The following is a 22,591-nucleotide window of genomic DNA, read 5'->3' as shown; positions in this document are numbered from 1 at the left end:
CGGAGGGCCAGGACAAAGACTGCACTTTGATGCTATCGGCAACTCCAAGCACACGGTGCAGGCTATCAGGTAGGAAGTGAAGGCATGTGCTGGAGGTATGCGTGGCTGCACCGTCCCGCGGATCGTGTTTAATGACGGGAAGAGGGACTGCTGACTGACTCAGGATAAAGATTATCTCGTTTAGAATAAACCCACAGGGAACCAGTGCTTCTTTGACATTCAGGAATATCCCCATCGTGTGTTTGTAAAGAATGTTACCTGCAGGACGAATGCAATTTGGACGCAAACATTGATAACTCTTACCTTGTAACACGTGAAAGTGATTAGTTTGAAATATAACTACGAAGTTATTTTTCTTCTCTTTGTGGTATTCGCACAGTTCATCGACTTGTAAGTTTCATACATTATGTTTTACACGACATTAAATGTAACTTATCAACACTATTTGTGTTGAACTTTGCGTTAAGAGCGAACAGGATTAGCTGCGATAAACAGGAAGTGCTCTGCTTATCTTGTTACCTACATGACATACATCCACATAATTACATGTCCCTTGAAATGGACTGTGAAGTTTAATTGGAACTTCCTCTGGTTCAGTCAGGTCATTGAAGAAAGGAAAGCTGTTATTATTGAACCTGCAAATGTTTCTGAAAACTGTAAAAAGGCAGCACTAAAACGCACACGTTGGAAACGTATTAACACTGTCCTCGTGGTTCCTTATTCCAGCTGAGATCATCTACGTAACACGAGTCATGTAGTGCAGGTAAGGAAGCCTACTAAAGAGTTTTAATGAGCAAACAATACTAGTCTTAACCGAGCATCTTATCTTGTATGCTGCCTCAGTTCCCGGCAGGAGAACACCATGGCGGAATAAGGTTTAACACGAAGACTACAAACTGTCTCGTTTCTTATATATGTCAGACCACACGTATATATTGTAACCAGGGACACTCCTTTTGTTGTTTAATACGCGATCTTACATTAGCCAGGTAAAGATTAATGTCAAACAAATCTTTAAATCGTTATTGTATGTAATTGCTTTACATGTCTTGTGCCTTAACACTAGACCTTCGCAAATGGAGAAGATTCTCTAGGCTATTGAACTACTGGTATATATAGGTACAAACACGATATGGCAAACACACGCACTCACTCCATGGCATTTTGAGTCGTGTTCCCTCAGAACGCAGACTCTTGCAACTGCACATGGAGAAAATGTCGACAATCCAGATAGATGAAACACACTGACAGGAATGAATGGAGCTCCAGACACCGACATTAGATCTGTTTTTACTTCTTAATAGAATGTTTTAGATGTGCCTATTCGCTTAAGGGAATCTTGGGTGTTTTGTCCTGAAGGTTGAGATGTGTGCATTGCTTTGGTGGATTCTTGTACTTTACCTCGTGGTGGTGGTACGACAGATTAGGTCCTCGGTATCCCGTGTTGGTCGCAAGAGTCCACCTCACCCTGGTGGTAAGACAGATTAGGTCCCCGGTATCCCGTGTTTGTCGCAAGAGTCCACCCCACCCTGGTTGTAGGACAGATCGACTAGGTCCTCGGTATCCCGTGTTGGTCGCAAGAGTCCACCCCACCCTGGTGGTAGGACAGACTAGGTCCCCGGTATCCCGTGTTTGTCGCAAGAGTCCACCCCACCCTGGTGGTAGGACAGATCGACTAGGTCCCCGGTATCCCGTGTTTGTCACAAGTGTCCACCTCACCCTGACGGTAAGACAGATCGACTAGGTCCCCGGTATCCCGTGTTTGTCGCAAGAGTCCACCTCACCCTGGTGGTAAGACAGACTAGGTCCCCGGTATCCAATGTTTGTCGCAAGTGTCCACCTCACCCTGACGGTAGGACAGACTAGGTCCCCGGTATCCCGTGTTTGTCGCAAGAGTCCACCCCACCCTGGTGGTAGGACAGATCGACTAGGTCCCCGGTATCCCGTGTTTGTCGCAAGAGTCCACCCCACCCTGGTGGTAGGACAGATCGACTAGGTCCCCGGTATCCCGTGTTTGTCGCAAGAGTCCACCCCACCCTGGTGGTAAGACAGACTAGGTCCCCGGTATCCCGTGTTTGTCGCAAGAGTCCACCTCACCCTGGTGGTAAGACAGATTAGGTCCCCGGTATCCAATGTTTGTCGCAAGTGTCCACCTCACCCTGACGGTAGGACAGACTAGGTCCCCGGTATCCCGTGTTTGTCGCAAGAGTCCACCCCACCCTGGTGGTAGGACAGATCGACTAGGTCCCCGGTATCCCGTGTTTGTCGCAAGAGTCCACCCCACCCTGGTGGTAGGACAGATCGACTAGGTCCCCGGTATCCCGTGTTTGTCACAAGTGTCCACCTCACTCTGACGGTAAGACAGACTAGGTCCCCGGTATCCCGTGTTTGTCACAAGTGTCCACCTCACTCTGACGGTAAGACAGACTAGGTCCCCGGTATCCCGTGTTTGTCGCAAGAGTCCACCTCACCCTGGTGGTAAGACAGACTAGGTCCCCGGTATCCCATGTTTGTTGCCAGTGTCCACCTCACCCTGACGTTAAGACAGACTAGGTCCCCGGTATCCCGTGAGTCCAATGAACTAGGGATGCAATGGTTACACTGTTACAGATGCCGGCTATATCTGACCGCCACGATATACTTCGGACATGATGCCCATTGCTGTGTAAACAGTCCCTCATTCAGTCACTTGGAATTGCCCTGAAGTTGTACGCGTAATGGTTCAATCCATAAGAAGAAGTGGAAATTGTGTTTTCACCAATGCAAAGTTCTGAAACGTTTAGTGAACACCGGGTCCACGTTAGATAGTTGTTACATGTAGGCAATCCACTTAGATGCAAATAAGTTGTCATAATGTATCTATCTCAACAGCAACAACCACGTAACGCCTCGCGATTTGTTGATTAACAATAACTAACGGTATAACAGAGACCATAAATATTCAATGATCAATCTCATTTACCCTATAATAGAAACAGGTCATAAAAAAATGAAACATCAAAGTAAAGATTTGAAAATATGAATATGACATTTTAATTCTAATGTCATTTCGCTGATTTTGAAAATCCTGACGCGGTAGTGGCAGGTGCATGTGCATGTGGAAACTGGAAACCGTCTGACGGAATATATACAGTCAATAATAACAACATGCATGCACAAACTAAAGAACGATATACAGAAGCAGCTGTGACGTTATCACCATCGAGAGCAATACAGAAATGTTTCATATGATGTCAATGGTAAGATGGTGACCTTTGCTCGGTTCAGAATTTAGGGGCATCTGTTCGTATCATTAAATGTGACGTCGAGATCCCCTGTCATGACATTAGAGAAAAAAGACCAGAATAAAGTTCATGTTTGCGTTCAAAGGTCTCGACTGAGATCTTTGTTAAAACACATGTGTATGTTAATGAGTAGAATCGATAAACACAAGGGTATGTTCATTCATGAATATATTATATTTCACGTATGTTTAGACTTATGTATACAAATACTTAATACTCTAAAGCTCCGACTGTATCCGACAGTATAGATAAACACTATTTCTTTACATGAAGGGTATATAATACAATAATAATCAACAGAGTTAAAACAGCACAACGCAAGGCAAGTTGGTAACAGATAAAAACATGATGAAAGGGACCTAACACAATTTATCCCTAGTTTCAAAGCTGCCCTAGCGTTATCTGAAACTTTCAAATTAAACCTCAACGTTTATACATTCATTCCGTGGCGCAAAGTGTAGCGAAGTGTTACGGCGTGAGTGACCGACACTTTTCTGAATTGAATCGAGGACGTATAATGTGAACAAAGAAAATCACGTCATAAATCAAACTTTGTGATGTAATAATAACTGATTTTAACGAGATTCCAAATTGATTGGATCCTTTATAAAAATTAAAATAATGATAATACTACTACTACTAATAATAATAATAATAATAATAGGCAATTTATGTTGCGCGTATTTCCACACCACACAGGGACATGTTCAAAGGGCTATTACCACTCCGGTCACTGGATCAGTGTGCACTCAACAATCATTCTCAGCTCACTGGGGAGTATACAAATCATTTAACATCATCAATGTCGCGAGTGAAATGATTTAAACAATGTTCATGGACGGAGCTACACCTTAGCTTGCAGCAACAGAGGATCCATTGACAGATGTACGGTGCATACTCGTTACTTGATAAGGCGGAGGGCCAGGACAAAGACTGCACTTTGATGCTATCGGCAACTCCAAGCACACGGTGCAGGCTATCAGGTAGGAAGTGAAGGCATGTGCTGGAGGTATGCGTGGCTGCACCGTCCCGCGGATCGTGTTTAATGACGGGAAGAGGGACTGCTGACTGACTCAGGATAAAGATTATCTCGTTTAGAATAAACCCACAGGGAACCAGTGCTTCTTTGACATTCAGGAATATCCCCATCGTGTGTTTGTAAAGAATGTTACCTGCAGGACGAATGCAATTTGGACGCAAACATTGATAACTCTTACCTTGTAACACGTGAAAGTGATTAGTTTGAAATATAACTACGAAGTTATTTTTCTTCTCTTTGTGGTATTCGCACAGTTCATCGACTTGTAAGTTTCATACATTATGTTTTACACGACATTAAATGTAACTTATCAACACTATTTGTGTTGAACTTTGCGTTAAGAGCGAACAGGATTAGCTGCGATAAACAGGAAGTGCTCTGCTTATCTTGTTACCTACATGACATACATCCACATAATTACATGTCCCTTGAAATGGACTGTGAAGTTTAATTGGAACTTCCTCTGGTTCAGTCAGGTCATTGAAGAAAGGAAAGCTGTTATTATTGAACCTGCAAATGTTTCTGAAAACTGTAAAAAGGCAGCACTAAAACGCACACGTTGGAAACGTATTAACACTGTCCTCGTGGTTCCTTATTCCAGCTGAGATCATCTACGTAACACGAGTCATGTAGTGCAGGTAAGGAAGCCTACTAAAGAGTTTTAATGAGCAAACAATACTAGTCTTAACCGAGCATCTTATCTTGTATGCTGCCTCAGTTCCCGGCAGGAGAACACCATGGCGGAATAAGGTTTAACACGAAGACTACAAACTGTCTCGTTTCTTATATATGTCAGACCACACGTATATATTGTAACCAGGGACACTCCTTTTGTTGTTTAATACGCGATCTTACATTAGCCAGGTAAAGATTAATGTCAAACAAATCTTTAAATCGTTATTGTATGTAATTGCTTTACATGTCTTGTGCCTTAACACTAGACCTTCGCAAATGGAGAAGATTCTCTAGGCTATTGAACTACTGGTATATATAGGTACAAACACGATATGGCAAACACACGCACTCACTCCATGGCATTTTGAGTCGTGTTCCCTCAGAACGCAGACTCTTGCAACTGCACATGGAGAAAATGTCGACAATCCAGATAGATGAAACACACTGACAGGAATGAATGGAGCTCCAGACACCGACATTAGATCTGTTTTTACTTCTTAATAGAATGTTTTAGATGTGCCTATTCGCTTAAGGGAATCTTGGGTGTTTTGTCCTGAAGGTTGAGATGTGTGCATTGCTTTGGTGGATTCTTGTACTTTACCTCGTGGTGGTGGTACGACAGATTAGGTCCTCGGTATCCCGTGTTGGTCGCAAGAGTCCACCTCACCCTGGTGGTAAGACAGATTAGGTCCCCGGTATCCCGTGTTTGTCGCAAGAGTCCACCCCACCCTGGTTGTAGGACAGATCGACTAGGTCCTCGGTATCCCGTGTTGGTCGCAAGAGTCCACCCCACCCTGGTGGTAGGACAGACTAGGTCCCCGGTATCCCGTGTTTGTCGCAAGAGTCCACCCCACCCTGGTGGTAGGACAGATCGACTAGGTCCCCGGTATCCCGTGTTTGTCACAAGTGTCCACCTCACCCTGACGGTAAGACAGATCGACTAGGTCCCCGGTATCCCGTGTTTGTCGCAAGAGTCCACCTCACCCTGGTGGTAAGACAGACTAGGTCCCCGGTATCCAATGTTTGTCGCAAGTGTCCACCTCACCCTGACGGTAGGACAGACTAGGTCCCCGGTATCCCGTGTTTGTCGCAAGAGTCCACCCCACCCTGGTGGTAGGACAGATCGACTAGGTCCCCGGTATCCCGTGTTTGTCGCAAGAGTCCACCCCACCCTGGTGGTAGGACAGATCGACTAGGTCCCCGGTATCCCGTGTTTGTCGCAAGAGTCCACCCCACCCTGGTGGTAAGACAGACTAGGTCCCCGGTATCCCGTGTTTGTCGCAAGAGTCCACCTCACCCTGGTGGTAAGACAGATTAGGTCCCCGGTATCCAATGTTTGTCGCAAGTGTCCACCTCACCCTGACGGTAGGACAGACTAGGTCCCCGGTATCCCGTGTTTGTCGCAAGAGTCCACCCCACCCTGGTGGTAGGACAGATCGACTAGGTCCCCGGTATCCCGTGTTTGTCGCAAGAGTCCACCCCACCCTGGTGGTAGGACAGATCGACTAGGTCCCCGGTATCCCGTGTTTGTCACAAGTGTCCACCTCACTCTGACGGTAAGACAGACTAGGTCCCCGGTATCCCGTGTTTGTCACAAGTGTCCACCTCACTCTGACGGTAAGACAGACTAGGTCCCCGGTATCCCGTGTTTGTCGCAAGAGTCCACCTCACCCTGGTGGTAAGACAGACTAGGTCCCCGGTATCCCATGTTTGTTGCCAGTGTCCACCTCACCCTGACGTTAAGACAGACTAGGTCCCCGGTATCCCGTGAGTCCAATGAACTAGGGATGCAATGGTTACACTGTTACAGATGCCGGCTATATCTGACCGCCACGATATACTTCGGACATGATGCCCATTGCTGTGTAAACAGTCCCTCATTCAGTCACTTGGAATTGCCCTGAAGTTGTACGCGTAATGGTTCAATCCATAAGAAGAAGTGGAAATTGTGTTTTCACCAATGCAAAGTTCTGAAACGTTTAGTGAACACCGGGTCCACGTTAGATAGTTGTTACATGTAGGCAATCCACTTAGATGCAAATAAGTTGTCATAATGTATCTATCTCAACAGCAACAACCACGTAACGCCTCGCGATTTGTTGATTAACAATAACTAACGGTATAACAGAGACCATAAATATTCAATGATCAATCTCATTTACCCTATAATAGAAACAGGTCATAAAAAAATGAAACATCAAAGTAAAGATTTGAAAATATGAATATGACATTTTAATTCTAATGTCATTTCGCTGATTTTGAAAATCCTGACGCGGTAGTGGCAGGTGCATGTGCATGTGGAAACTGGAAACCGTCTGACGGAATATATACAGTCAATAATAACAACATGCATGCACAAACTAAAGAACGATATACAGAAGCAGCTGTGACGTTATCACCATCGAGAGCAATACAGAAATGTTTCATATGATGTCAATGGTAAGATGGTGACCTTTGCTCGGTTCAGAATTTAGGGGCATCTGTTCGTATCATTAAATGTGACGTCGAGATCCCCTGTCATGACATTAGAGAAAAAAGACCAGAATAAAGTTCATGTTTGCGTTTATCACCCTCAATACAGAGCCATGGGAATAGTTCTAATGCGTCTTGAGTAAATGCCGAGAAACCTTCTAGCTTTTGGTTTGTTGAAATCTTTTACCAAATGTTTTGAAGAGTAAGTGAGTGAGTGAGTATGTATGGTTTTACGCGTTTTAGCAATATTCCAGCATTATCACGACGGGGGACAGCAGAAATGTGCTTAACACATTGTACCCATGTCGGGAATCGAACCCGGGTTATCGGCTCGACGAACGAAAGCTTAAACCATTAGGCTTCTCCATCGCCCCTGCTTTGAATAAGATAAACACGTCGTGTTAAGAGGACTCGAAATGACATATTACACATATATATCAAAGTCCATTGCCTCAGAGCCATGTGGCTGGTATGATGCCGTCCGTTATCAATGCTTCTTTAAAGCAACATAGACGTCATTCATATTCATTAAAAATCATCCATGATCAAAAAGAATATTGATATTTCATAGTAGATCGCATTATTATTAATCGTTTCTATAACTACCACAATTATATACCATATACGTCAAGACATTAACATAAAAAATAGATTTCTCGTCGCGAAATGAGAGATGCGGCGTTAAGCAATAAACATCCACTCACTCACGTAGAAATACTTACATTATTTCATAGTTTTACTTCACCGTGTACGCTGGTAAACACTGTCAGCAAAGTGCATATACTGTCGCCCTAATTGCCCAACTAACAAGTTTAAACAATCCTCGGCATCCCTCAGTAACACCTTCCGTTGGGTAATTAGCGGTCGGATTGTAATGAATGTCACAGCGTCGAGTGGGAGGTTACATTAGAGGGAACTGGCGGGGAAAGTACGTGACTCGGTTACAACCATAACCTCAAATCGTTACCAAACACCATGCTATCATAGCCGCCATCTTGTTTTTGATATATACTCACCGAGAAAAGAAACGTGAATACCAAACATGTTAGAATTACTCATATTCAAGAGATGTTAGATTGGTTCGACGCAAAACGACCAAACTGGTATGTTGTGTGAATCGTAGCTCATGAACGCATCACATGTGACGTCATAGATCCATGACTCGAGATGCGCTATTTGTCACGTGCAGAATTAGCGTGTACAGTTTGGAAATCACGTGCAGCATATCGTGATACTTGCCTAATTGTTAGTTTTGTCATTTTATTGAAAACCTAGACAAATCTAGATAAAAATAAACCAAGTCTAGTCTCCTTGATTCCACACAGCAGAAGAGGAAAGGTTCTTTGGAAGAAAAATAGAAAAAAAATATTTTAAAGAAATGTAGTCATAGACTAAGTTTTAGTCTATGTGATTACTTGCCCAGTTTCGAATTTGTGATCAGGTTTGTTTAAAGCCCGTATAGAAAAATAATAGTTTAGCTTGATTATATCAGTTTCCGGGACGACTCTATTTTTGTCGGGCATGAATATACCATTGTCGGGCATGATCTATCATAGTTTAGCATGAATTTATCATACTTAATTCTATAATATTTTATTTTTCCTTAGTCCGGAAAATGTAACAGTAGTCAGTGACTGACGATGTTTAACGATTCCACCTCTCCCCACTCAGCAACCGGGGATTCATATTGCGGCTTACAGCGAGCGCCAGTCTGTTGACATACACAGCACCTATACTTGTTGTCATACTGCAGTGGGCACACGTTCCTCATATTAATCAAATTAAGGTGCTTAAGTGAGTGCAATGCATTGGAAAGACGTGATCTCTGAGAATGGCGGGAATAATCCCCTATGTCTGGCTGATAACCCTCTTAGTTTATTTATAGATTACAGGTTTAAGTGTGACCCGATCAACCATACAACCACTATACACTGTGTAACATCTACAGCTGGATATCGCTAATTGAAGCAGTCACCAGCTGAGAGTTGTCGGGCGGTGATTAGCGACACTGATTGATATAAAAGACCAGATTTGTTGATAAGGTAGTGTTTTATGGCGACAACCGCTGTCTGACATGTGTATATTTGATATATATTAATAATATTTATTAAAACACGCTCAGATAAGCTAGAGAGACACATACTTGTTCGAAACACCTGTCACAATTTAAGGAGATTCATGATGGTTTATTAATTCAAGACTTGGTCTTATGACGTGTCGGTTTTATTCTGAAAGTATAAATATTCCAGACTCAACATGAATGGGGAGAAGAAGTTCCATAGTGCTCCACTTCGGTCTTATCGGCCTTATACATACATAACGGATCCGGTCCTATTACAATTAACCAGTAGACATATTGTATCGCCTTACCACTACTGTTGATTATACAGTAGGTAGTTTATTTACCCACGTATCAGTGTCCCGGACCTAAAGACATACCAGCAAGGGCCATGTCATTTCACAACTTTTGAGATACAATCGAGCATGCTTTTTCTACCAAGATTTCAAAGAGCGTCATACGACTCTTGCTCAGAAGTTGTTTGATCAAGGTTACAACATTCAAGGCCCCAATAAAGCTTTCAAAAGGTTTTTTCCGGTAGACATGTGGAGGACATTTCCAAATTTGACGCATCCTTTTCCTATTTTGACTTGTACCATATCTTCCCGTGTTTTTTCAGGTGATTAATTGACTTGAGTTTGCATGTGTTTGTGACAGGTGCCACCGGTGGGGCAGGATACGCTCACCTTTTCGCGAACACCTGGTATCATGTCTAGTTGATAGTGATTCATAAACACAAGCTCTTGATATAGTCGGAGTCGTACAATCGACTGCTTTATGCAGAGAATTCTGTTGGATATGGAAAGGGTTTGGTCGCTTTATTTAGTCAACAGAGTTTCTCAACTTCGGCTTTGACCAGTGTATCAGTGCATTCGTTCACTACCGAGTCTATCGTTCGGTTCATGATGGTAGACGGGGTGGCTCAATGGACTAAGGTGCTGAAACGTGCTGTGTTTGAATCCTGAAAGATGTGCTGGTCGTGGGCTTCAGCTGCCGATACATCTCGATAATCCTCCCACATTGACAAGCTGATATACTGTTGAAGGCGGTATTAAACACACTCACTCACGAACTCCACTGCATTGGTTTATAGTTTATAACATTATATTTATCACGTATCTGCTTCAAATAGGTGGTTTGCTGACAACTGCTTTTGTTATTGTATGTATTGTATTGTTACAGTGAAGACTGGCCTCCCCGTGGTCTTGTGGATAGAGCGTCTGATCGGAGAGCGAAATCTCGGTGGTTCGATCCCCGGCCGCGTCAAACCAAATGACGTTAATAGATGGCACAAGGTGTCCCCTGACTTGCATAAAGGAAGTCAGTATATGTGTCCGAGTGGGTTATCCATGTTAAACTGTGGTATCTCAGTGGGCTATCACTATAAAACCGGTATGCACATACACACATACGCGTCGCTTCATAAGTGCTGTAATCTTGAACGCGACTTTTATCCCCATTTCACCACACATCACCTATAGTGAAGACAAGGGGTTAAAGCGACCACTCGTCACGCCAACTGTCAGGGCTCGATCACTCACATGGTGCAATGTGTGAAGCCTATTTCTCGTGTCCCCGCCGTGATATTGCTGGAGTACGCGGCGTAAAACCATACTCGCTCTCTAACTTCCCAACCATTCAATATCCATCGAAAAATGTGTTTACCAATTATACCCATGTTATTCCATTGTAGAACATACTGTATGTTAGGCAATGGTCACACAAACTACAGGGTACGGAACGCATAGGCACGCTATCGGCACGGTCAATTTTGACCCGTAGAGAGGGTACGTGGTCGAGTTGTTATAAACAGCGCAGTTAGGAGCTTTTAGGTCACTGGGGTAATGGTTACAGGGTCAAGGCCGACGAGGTCATAAATACCTGTCTCACCTGTTGATTAGTGAATGGCAGTGGGCTCAAGGTGGTGTGGACAGGCTGCTCTGTCCACGTTTTATGAGTAGCTCACTCTGGCGATGCGATCAACACTCTTTCTCTGACATAAAATATGTCAGTATTATCATATGACATGATGAAAGGCCGTCATCAGACAACTTGATCACGGGACCCGTGAAGCTCCGGGGTGGAATAGGTCTTCAGCAACCCATGTTTGCTGTAAAAGGCGACTAAGCTTGTCGTAAGAGGCGATTAACGGGATCGGGTGGCCAGGCTCGCTGACTTGGTTGATGCATGTCGTCGTATCCCAATTGCGTGGATCGAAGCTCCTGATATCGATTGTCTGGTCCAGACTCGATTATTTACAGACCTCCGTCATATAGCTGGAATATTTCTGAGTGCGGCGTTTAACAACAAACAAACAAATTTTATCACGGAGTGTTGTCGGATATAGATAATAATTATAATAATAATACACCCGCAACTTGCCATATTTAGATTATTATTGTGTGTAAATAAAAAAATCTCTACGAAATGCAGAGTTCATCGTAAATTCACTATTAATTAGTGATGATAACAGGCATTTGCGAAAAGGTAAGAGTATCCTGCCCAATCTGTGTCACCCGTCACAAGCACATGGGAGTGAGTGAGTATGGTTTTACGCCGCTTTTAGCAATATTCCAGCAATGTCATGGCGGGGGACACCAGAGAAGGGCTTCACACACTGTACCCATGTCGGGAATCGAACCCGGGTCTTCGGCTCGACGAGCGAACGCTTTAACCACTAGGCTACCCGACCGCCCCTCACAGGCACATGCAAAGGCACGTTAATTGTTCACCTGTGAAAACCAGGTAACATTTAAATCAAAATAGTGAGTGAGTATGGTTTTACGCCGCTTTTAGCAATATTCCAGCAATATCAGGGCGAACCCGGGTCTTCGGCGAGCGAACGCTTTAACCACTAGGCTACCCGACCGCCCCTAAATCAAAATAGGGACATCATTTTTGTAACATGCATCAAATACAGGGATACTAACTGGTTCTACCTGGATATGAGTAAATGTATATAATGTAATATATTACTGGATATGAGTATATGCATACACTGTAATATATTACTGGATTTGAGGATATGTATATAATGTAATATATTACTATATATATATAACTTGTGTCGATTTAGTGCCTGTTTTGTGCCATAGTAGCTGTAGTGGCATTTAACGGTCCCGATGGAATCTGTATAGCCACTATGACCGCTTGTCTCGGACTACAGATAACTCGACACATATTCGATTATCTCTGGTATCCGAGAGGGACATTTTCCACGGAGATGCCACTCTCTCTAGGTCTAATGGACACTACATGTGAAAACCTCGAATATGTGTTTGTTTGGCCCTCTTATAACCGCTATAAAATCCACCCGGTCCTCGTTTCACCCATCCTAAACCTTAAACATGTCACTCCAGTCAATGGCCCGAGGTCGACGCCACAGCAAGAGGTAATCAAGTGTGCCCTGTTCCGTAATGAACTGGCTACCTCAGTCGGTGTCTGAGGCTTGTCGCCAGGAGAACCGCCCGTCCTAGTCCTTGGTGAAGTGTAGACTTGCACAAGTCTCCAATGCAATAATATTAGTTTAAATCATAATTTCTAGATTATGTAAATAAATAAAAACAAGTTGTCCCTATAAGAGACTGGAGTCCTTGTACTTTCCACATATCTAGACTTGCCTATTAGGAGGGTAGAATTACTACACATCCCTGGACTTGTCTTTCAGTACAGCCTTGGAGGCAAAGCTAGTTGAAGTGTTTCAGCGAGGGACGTGTCCACGGTGTCAGTCTACTCCGCTACTTCCAGACTCAAAGATAAATTGCCGTCGACGTCGTCATGTCTGTAGTAGCTGACAACATTGTGCTGATGTGGGTGTGAAAATACGTGGCATTCTTGCTCTTCAAACTAAGTCGTGTCATGTTCGTTGTATGTTAAAAAAGATCTGGTGCAGGTTCCCAGACAAGGGCTGGACGTCTCAAACTGAGAAAGTGTTTCTGTGTATTTAGGGTAATTAGTAACTGCCAAATTCATAAACTTTAAAAACTTTGCATAAGTGGATAATGAATGACTTGACTCAAATTAGCATCGAAATTAGAACATTCAGAGTGAGTGAGCAGTATTCCAGTCATACGTACAACGGTGTGTCAGCTTGATGTGGGAGGACAGACCGAAGTGAAGGAGGTCGTCGTCGTTTACCACTCTGGTGAAACCCGAGCACGGCTTTGATGCTGACAACCTAGGAACCTTATCGGGGCGAACCGGGATTCGAACCCATGAACATAGGTTTCTAATATATATATGCGGAAAATGACTGCTTACCATTGTATTTTACAATGTCGAGAAACATTATGTTCCAGATTTGCGGTGTAATTTGTGTAAGTCGCCACACTGATCACCTCCTAATTGACTTAATGACTACTGTGAAAATCTATGGACTCTTTACCCTTTGTCAAATTCCTGGCAACATATGTAGTCGATATTAAAACATCATTATCACGCCAGAGTCGCACGTCCGTTGAAGCTCAACCTGAGTAATACGACAGATTCTTCCTATTGCGATCGTCGTTAATAAAACGCTGTGCCAAGTGTGTCTGACATGGCCAAATCTCCAGGATAAGGAGGGAAGTGTCAGACCTTGAGGGTTATGGTAGCAACTTATAGTAGATCTAAATTGATAAGGAGAAAGGGGTCACTCAAATAAGGCTATGGTAGCAACTTATATATTAGATCTCCAGGATAAGGAGGCAAAGGGCACTCACTTAAGATTATGCGATCAAAGGTTACATTAGATCTCCAGGATAAGGAGACACTCGCATAAGATTATGCGATCAAAGATTACATTAGATCTCCAAGAGAAGGAGACACTCACATAAGATTATGAGATCTAAGGTTACAGTACATCTCCAGGATAAGGAGACACTCACATAAGATTATGAGATCTTAGCTTACAGTAGATCACAGGATAAGGAGACACTCATATACGATTATGAGATCTTAGGTTACAGCAGATCTCCGGGATAAGGAGACACTCACATAAGATTATGAGATCTAAGGTTACAGTAGATCACAATATGAGGAAACACTCACATAAGATTATGAGATCTAAGGTGACAGTAGATCAACAGGACAAGGAGACACTCACATAAGATTATGAGATCTAAGGTTACAGTAGATATTCAGGATAAGGAGACACTCCCATAAGATTATGAGATCTAAGGTTACAGTAGACCTTAGATCAGGATAAGGAGACACTCACATAAGATTATGAGATCTAAGGTTACAGTAGATCTACAGGATAAGGAGACACACATACGATTATGCGATCAAAGGTTATATTAGATCTCCAGGATAAGGAGACACTCACATAAGATTATGGGATCTAAGGTTACAGTAGATCTCCAGGATAAGGAGACACGCACGTAAGATTATGAGATCTAAGGTTACAGTAGGTCTCCAGGATAAGGAGACACTCACATAAGATTATGAGATCTAAGGTTACATTAGATCACAGGATAAGGAGACACTTACATAAGATTATGAGATCTAAGGTTACAGTAGATCTCCAGGATAAGGAGACACTCATATTAGATTATGAGATCTAAGGTTACAGTAGACCTTAGATCAGGATAAGGAGACACTCACATAAGATTTTGAGATCTAAGATTACAGTAGATCTCCAGGATAAGGAGACACTCATATAAGATTATGAGATCTAAGGTTATATTAGATCTCCAGGATAAGGAGACACTCACATACGATTATGGGATCTATGGTTACAGTAGATCTCCAGGATAAGGAGACATGCACGTAAAATTATGAGATCTAAGGTTACAGTAGATCTCCAGGAGAAGGAGTCACTCATATAAGATTATGAGATCTAAGGTTACAGTAGACCTCCAGGATAAGGAGACACTCATATAAGATTATGAGATCTATGGTTACAGTCGATCTCCAGGATAAGGAGACACTCACATAAGATTATGAGATCTAAGGTGACAGTAGATCTCCAGGAGAAGGAGACACTCACATAAGATTATGAGATCTAAGGTGACAGTATATCTCCAGGAGAAGGAGACACTCACATAAGATACTGGGATCTTAGGTTACATTAGATCACAGGAGAAGGAGTCACTCACATAAGATTATGAGATCTAAGGTTACATAAGATCACCAGGACAAGGAGACAGGGGCCACACAACTACAGATCATCAGGTAGATCTCGGTGCAACTCTCTCTAAACGCAACGCCCTCCCACCAACGAGCGTGTGCCTATTAGGAGTATACGGTCTACATGTGATTTGATTCAGTCGTTTCGGATGTATGGGGTTAGACTAGTGTCGTCTATTATGCTGAGAGCTGTGTACACATAGTTCAGTTATTTTGGATTGCAGTACCTTATTTAAGGTAACTAGATTTTTTTAGTAAACTGTCATTCCCGTAGAAAGCAGGTCAGTGACTTGACTGTTTGTTTAGCATGGCACCTTGATGCATAGGTAATCATTTACATTGTCGCGTTACTGCAATGACGACCTTTTGAAAGCGTGTAACCCCAAACAAAGCAGGACAACGTACGACAGATTATACAAAGAGGGGTCGCTGAACGCTCAGAACAACGTCGTCAGCAGCTGTGCAAAAATGTAGCCAAAGCAAACAACGTTCGAGGTGTGGCTGAAAAGTTCTGAGCCTAACCACGCAGGATGAAAGTAAACCCTTAACAGTTTGCATGGATTTACAATTTGCCTTGCTTACAGCCCGCATTTGAACCAACTACACAACCAGGCAGCATATTTATGCAGGCAGCATAGTGACTAGGCATTCTCTGTTGATGAGGTGAGAGCCGCAAAGAAGATCCAAATGAGGAAGACCTTCAACTAACACCACTGAGGACCCTTTTTACAAAATACATGATATGATTTGTTTATTTGTTGTTTAACGCCGCGATCAGAAATATGATGGTGGTCTGTAAATATTCGAGTCTGGACCAGACAATCCAGTGATTGACATGAGCATCGATCCACGCAATTGGGATACGATGCTATGCATCAACCAAGTCAGCGAGCCGGCCCTCCCAATCCCGTTAGTCGCCTCTTACGACAAGCATAGTCGCCTTTTACGGTAAGCATGGGTTGCTTAAGACCTATTCTACCCCGGATCTTCACGGGTTCACATTATATGATTATGGGTGATCGACGTGTCACAAAGCCAATATAGTACGCATCTCTGATGAGAAAGTTGAGAACATGGAACGAAATTCAGCACGCTGGCTCCGAGGCTCCAGAAACGGTTCAGGTCTTGTAGAAGATCCAACTGATTTTGATGTTACCATGGATACATCTTGGGTCCATCACTGTCAGCCTGCGACCTCTTCCGGAAATGCCAGACCATTAATGGTGGATACTATGATTATCTTCTTAGGCAACTGTGGGCGCTGGGGTAGCCTAGTGGTTAAAGCGTTCGCTCGTCACGCCAAAGACCCAGGTTCTATTCCCCACATAGGTACAATCTGTGAAACCAATTTCTGGTGTCCCCTGCCATGATATTGCTGGAATATTGCTAAAAGCGGCGTAAAACCAAACTCACTCACTCACTCTTAGGCAACTGCGTGAGAATATCAAGACTAGACGTCGTGGAAAACTCACAAAATGTGTGTTATTTCACCAGGACGATGTACCTGTGTACACGTCTGTTGTTGTCATAACTGCAATGCATGACTGTGGCTTTGAACTCAGTGAACATCCTCCGTGTTCATCAGTTTTGGCACCGCCACATGTCCATGTCTTCACAAACTGGAAGAATGAACTGCCAGACAATCGCATGCAATGATGATGACTTCATGTCTTATGTGCAGGGTTTTATACACCAATAGAAGGATGTCTTCATCCAGCATCGTTGGCAGGAGTTTGTGGACAGTGGTGGGAATTACTTTGAAAAATAATTAACACCCAACTCCACCAACCCAGCCCATCGTCATTAGTCTCCGAACTGTTCAGCCACCCCTCGTATGCACCATTCGCTGGACTTGTATTCGTGCTAACGCTCTGAGATACCATGCCGCAGTTTAACATGGATACCCTACTCAGACACAGTATACTGACTCCGAGCCGACCTGTCATTGTTTTAGCCCCTTAATGCCGAGCACCAGACAGGGTAACAACAAGTACCATCTTTTTACGTCTTTTGGTGTGACGCGGCTGGGGATCGAACCCCGGACCTAACTCTCTCCGGGCGGACGCTCTACCACTAGACCACGGAGGCGGTCATTTGTATTAGTGAGTCAATGTTTGTGGAAGCATACAGATTGAGTTGTATTAGCGAGATAAGTGTAGCGTACAGAATGTTTTATATTAGTGAGGTAACGGCTGCGGTAGCATTCAGAGTGATGATTTATGAGTACCTGACATGCAGCCGACTTCGTTCTTAAGTATTAATGTTGCGCAATTCGAAAGTAGCATTTATGATTTCAGAAATAAAAATGCTGTATCCTTTTCATATTACATGACAGAGGAAATTGTTACTGTGCAGATAGGATGTGGGAATTTTACATGGGAGGGTGACAGGTGTCAAATCCGACAAAATAATGTCCGCGGCGGGTTGGTAAATATGTGCTTACACACATATATAATTTTTTCTCAACATTGCTGTGCCTGAGAGAGCGTTAGATTACGTCCGGCGCAGAGTGCATCATATGCTTTCGTAAACGGGACAGGAAATTGACCGTAGACCATGTTCGTCAACTGTTTGTGTCGCCATACCCTGGAGATGGCTTGGGCTGGGCTCGATACGTCAGAACACACATGACTCGATACGTCAAAATAAACATGACTCAAAACATCAGAACATACATGAATCGATACATCAGCACATACATGAATCGACACATCAGTGCAAACATGAATCGACACATCAGTGCAACATGAATCGACACATCAGTACAAACATGAATCGACAATCAGTGCAAACATGAATCGACACATCAGTACAAACATGAATCGACACATCAGTGCAAACATGAATCGACACATCAGTAGAAATTGAATCGACACATCAGTGCAAACGTGAATCGATACATCAGTGCAAACATGAATCGACACATAAGTGCAAACATGAATCGACACATCAGTACAAACATGAATCGACACATCAGTGCAAACATGAATCGACACATCAGTACAAACATGAATCGACACATCAGTGTCTAGATTCCAAGTACATGCTTGGATAAATAGGGGATAGTTCTATTTTCTTGTCTGTGCCATGAACACATCAACACGAAGAGGCATGTATTATGTATTTGCATGATCTTTCTCTGAAAACCACCGTGTCACTGGGGTAGACGGAAAGTAGTATAAGGCGAACGTTGTGTTATTTCACTCAAATTGCACTCAAGCGAAGAGAGAGAGGGGAGAGAGAGAAAGAGAGAGAGGGGAAGAGAGAGAGAGGGAAGAAGAGAGGGAGAGGCGGAGAGAGAGAGAGGGGGAGAGAGACACAGAGAGAGGGAGAGAGAAAAAGACAGAGAGAGAGAGATCTATTTCATAGTTTCAGAGAATTGCAGTTTTTCATCACTAAATACATAATTAATCAATGGAGTTTGCTTCAGTCCACCGCCGTAGAAAATAACAAACAGAGTACTTATATGTTCACATATGCAATGGGGGGAACAACACAACTAACTCAACGCCATTCCCCAGGGACATTGACTGGAGCAAAATAACACGTGGGGATATATTCTACTCAAAAGAAGTTAAAGAGCAGTCGATTCTTCGGATGTTTTTTAACTTCTCTGAGTTGTATATATCAAGCAGGACCAACGCATACAGCAATAGGTGTAAGTGACACCACAATAAAGACGAAGATATATCGGAACAAACCCCAGGCCTTGGGGCTGAAAAAAGATCGCTGCGGTATATTTATATTTGACTTGAGTATGGGTATGTCACCTAAGCCTATTTTGGAACTCCTACTCAAGCGGAACACGGGCTAGACGCTATATGACGGCATATATGAGGGAACGCAAACCATCTATGTAATCACTTCAACACCGTCCTAAACAGGGATGGAGTTACATTGAAACAAACGCTGCACATCATTTATAATCCCAATAAGACACGCCGTGAAGACAATAATTTACACAACTCTCGAGGCCAAGCTGTGAGAATCAATTTATGGACGCTAACATGGAAGATGTTTCATGTCCGCTACATCAGATCTGGGACTACTTGCAGACATTTACGACATAGTGTTTTGCCCAACGATTAAACGACGAGGGCCCAGTTTCAGCACTGTCTGCAGCCCACACGGCTGTTAAACAGGTTACAATGAAGTAGAGGGGCTCTATGTCCTTGCGCTGTATGCCTACTTCATGGTATGTTGGTATGCGACATTTCCCATTTGAAGGGTGTACCTTGAATTATTATTCAAATCGCGTGACAAATTGATTTAAGATTGGATACGTTCTGGACTCCTGGTCCAAACAGATGTATCAGGACACACATCTAAAATATGTGTAAGTGCTAGGTAGGTACGTGTAGGTAATTGATGTTTTTAAGTGTCATTATTTGATTTCAATATTGAAATGTTTAATAGACGTGTGTTATCTATTTGCTAGGTGACATATGAACATTGATAGATATATCACTGTGGTATCTGATGAAACACTCAACCACGACAGGTGAGCATATTCAGTCACGTGATGTACGAGTGTTTATAACAAGCACTTTGTAACTGTTATATTCTTGCGTATCAAGAATAGTTTGTAGAACGGTTATATATTGACAAGTAAATAATCCTGTATTATTAGGAGATAGAAGAATACCGAGATTTAAGATAGATTGCCTAAATACGCAAGGCCTAAAGTTTATGGCAATGTCAATTCTCTCGAGTATTTATAAACCTTGCACTTCTGCTAGACAATAGACACAGTATTCAGAATGCCTGATATTTAAATACTCCAGGAGAGAGAGAGAGAGAGAGAGAGAGAGAGAGAGAGAGAGAGAGAGAGAGAGAGAGAGAGAGAGAGAGAGAGAGAGAGAAACATTATTAGAAACTTAATTCCACCCCTCCATCCCATCTGAACCCTTTGGAATGATTATGTCTCAATGTCGGTATTCAGATTGTGGTTCATGGAACTTCGACACGGAATGAGCTAGTAGCCTTGCCGCCCTTTTAAGAACTGCACTTCATTGAGTAGCAGACGACAGGGAACATATTCCCGCTACCACACAACAATACACAGTACACCACCAACAGGCTTAGCTATACATAGCCGAAAAAACGTTCACTCCTCGCTAGCTTCTGCCAACGCATCATATTCACATTACTGCTTCGTAGATTGCTTCAAAGGATTGATGAATATGATCGGGTTTTATTACGCAACAAAGACCCTTTTGATGTTGTATGTGATGTTCAAACAAAATGAAAAAAGAACGAATTTTCATAGGATTAACATATAACGGTTCATTATTGCAGATTTAATTCCCTGGAGATGAAATGTAGAAAAGAAACAAAGCTTACCTGTACTGGGCTGTCATGGTGTCCGCGATACTGTGGAATGATGTTGACATGTTTTTTCAGCTATGACATTTATATCAATGTATCCGGGCGCCGAATTATGCCGTCGTCAGCTCGTGTCAGCGTTAAATTGAAATGCATCAAACAAATCCAGTACAGAAAACCCACGCCGAGTAACCTCGGGTGTCCCCACAACGTCAATTTCCACTCTTCCAGAAAAAGGTCGTCTGCTCGCTCAGTCAATTCACAGACGACGGGTGAGACCTCTTAATTCGCTGCTGCAGACAAGGTATTCCAGGTGAGGTTGCTAACAACAGCTGAGGCAGTAAATATATGATGGAAACAATTGAACAATTACGGAAGTATTCCAACTCCGACCTCCAAGGCCGAGAGACCAGCAGTGTGACAGCTCACACCAAGTTGGATGTGTCCTACACACACTGTTGTCAACAAGACACGTGGGTATGAGAGGCGAGCTCTCGGTCCGCCCCGGTTCTACCCCGTCAGCCAGTCACGATAATCCACTACTGGAGATCAATAATATCGATCCGTGACTTAATCAATCACTGGCTGACCTGCCATGACCCAGAGAGGCTCCAACGTCTGGACATAGGATAGCTTGTGGACCAATGAAACGTACTCGACTCCCGCCCTCCACTAATGCAATACACGAGCGACCGACCCGGGCCAAACAACAATCCCTTTCAATTTCTCTATTAACGGTCCGCGAAAACACCCAGTGCTGTTTTTACACCATATAGGTAACAGCCACTTGAACCTTGGCCTGTCCCTTTAAATATGCTGTGGTCTTTCCAACTTGTGATAGACTTGATATTATAGCTGTACACACATTCCACTGACCTGGTAATCCAATTACGCTATTTGTCCTCCACTGCTTCGACTCAAAGAGAGAAATCATTTGTGCGTAGGTGATTAACACAGGACACACGTTAGTTCAAACGGGAAGGTGTTTTGCCAATGTCAACACTACAGCAACTATCGACAGATACAACTTGATTAAATGTATTTCTCCACACACTGTATCGTAGCTCTACACTAATAATAACACAACACATCCCCACAAAAAACGTAGGTGTAATCATATTCCAAAACACCGACAGACGATCCGTTCCGTGTATGCGCTAGCAGGCATCATGCAGTGGACTAAGACGATTTTTTTCTCGCCGCAAACGACAGTGCGAACCAATCGGATCCGAGACGTTGTGAAATGTCATGACTTCAACAGGGTCGCTATAGATAGAGAATCCTTTATATTTTAATTGCCGATATTTTTGCTTTACGATTCATATACCCATCTACATAACCCGTGTCGGCTGCACAGCTCGATTTCCACAGCTCTGGCTCACACATGATACGCCAGGATTTTCTTTACTTTTCTCTCACGCTCGGTTTTATAGCATAATTGTATATTCATTCACAATCGCCTGACCTCTCAAATAGCTTCCCGGACGTAGGGGGACGATAATCTTAGCGACAGCAAGCTAAATACAGTTGTTAAACACCACAAAACTGTGTGAATGTTCCCCACACTTGCATGAACGCTTGTATCGCATAACTGGGAACATTTCTGTGCCATCTTTTGTATCAATTTCA

General features: G+C 43.2%; 1 protein-coding gene across 2 annotated transcripts in view; it reads right to left on the bottom strand.

The window, feature by feature from the left end:
• Positions 1 to 22,097, bottom strand: part of LOC139471471 (ADAMTS-like protein 4) — a 257,840-nt gene extending 235,743 nt beyond the window's left edge. For both annotated transcript variants that reach the window (XM_071253835.1, XM_071253838.1), the window contains exon 1: positions 20,981 to 22,097. In XM_071253835.1, the coding sequence (XP_071109936.1) occupies positions 20,981 to 21,030 (50 nt within the window). In that variant the 5' untranslated portion in view covers positions 21,031 to 22,097. The remainder of the gene's footprint in view (positions 1 to 20,980) is intronic.
• Between the last annotated feature and the right edge of the window lie 494 nt (positions 22,098 to 22,591).

Source organism: Haliotis cracherodii, unplaced genomic scaffold, assembly GCF_022045235.1.
Source record: "Haliotis cracherodii isolate W230 unplaced genomic scaffold, xgHalCrac1.p SCAF_1, whole genome shotgun sequence".
Lineage (NCBI taxonomy): Eukaryota > Metazoa > Mollusca > Gastropoda > Lepetellida > Haliotidae > Haliotis > Haliotis cracherodii.
Note: the sequence above shows the minus strand (reverse complement) of the source record. Positions and strands in the feature narration are given on the sequence as shown.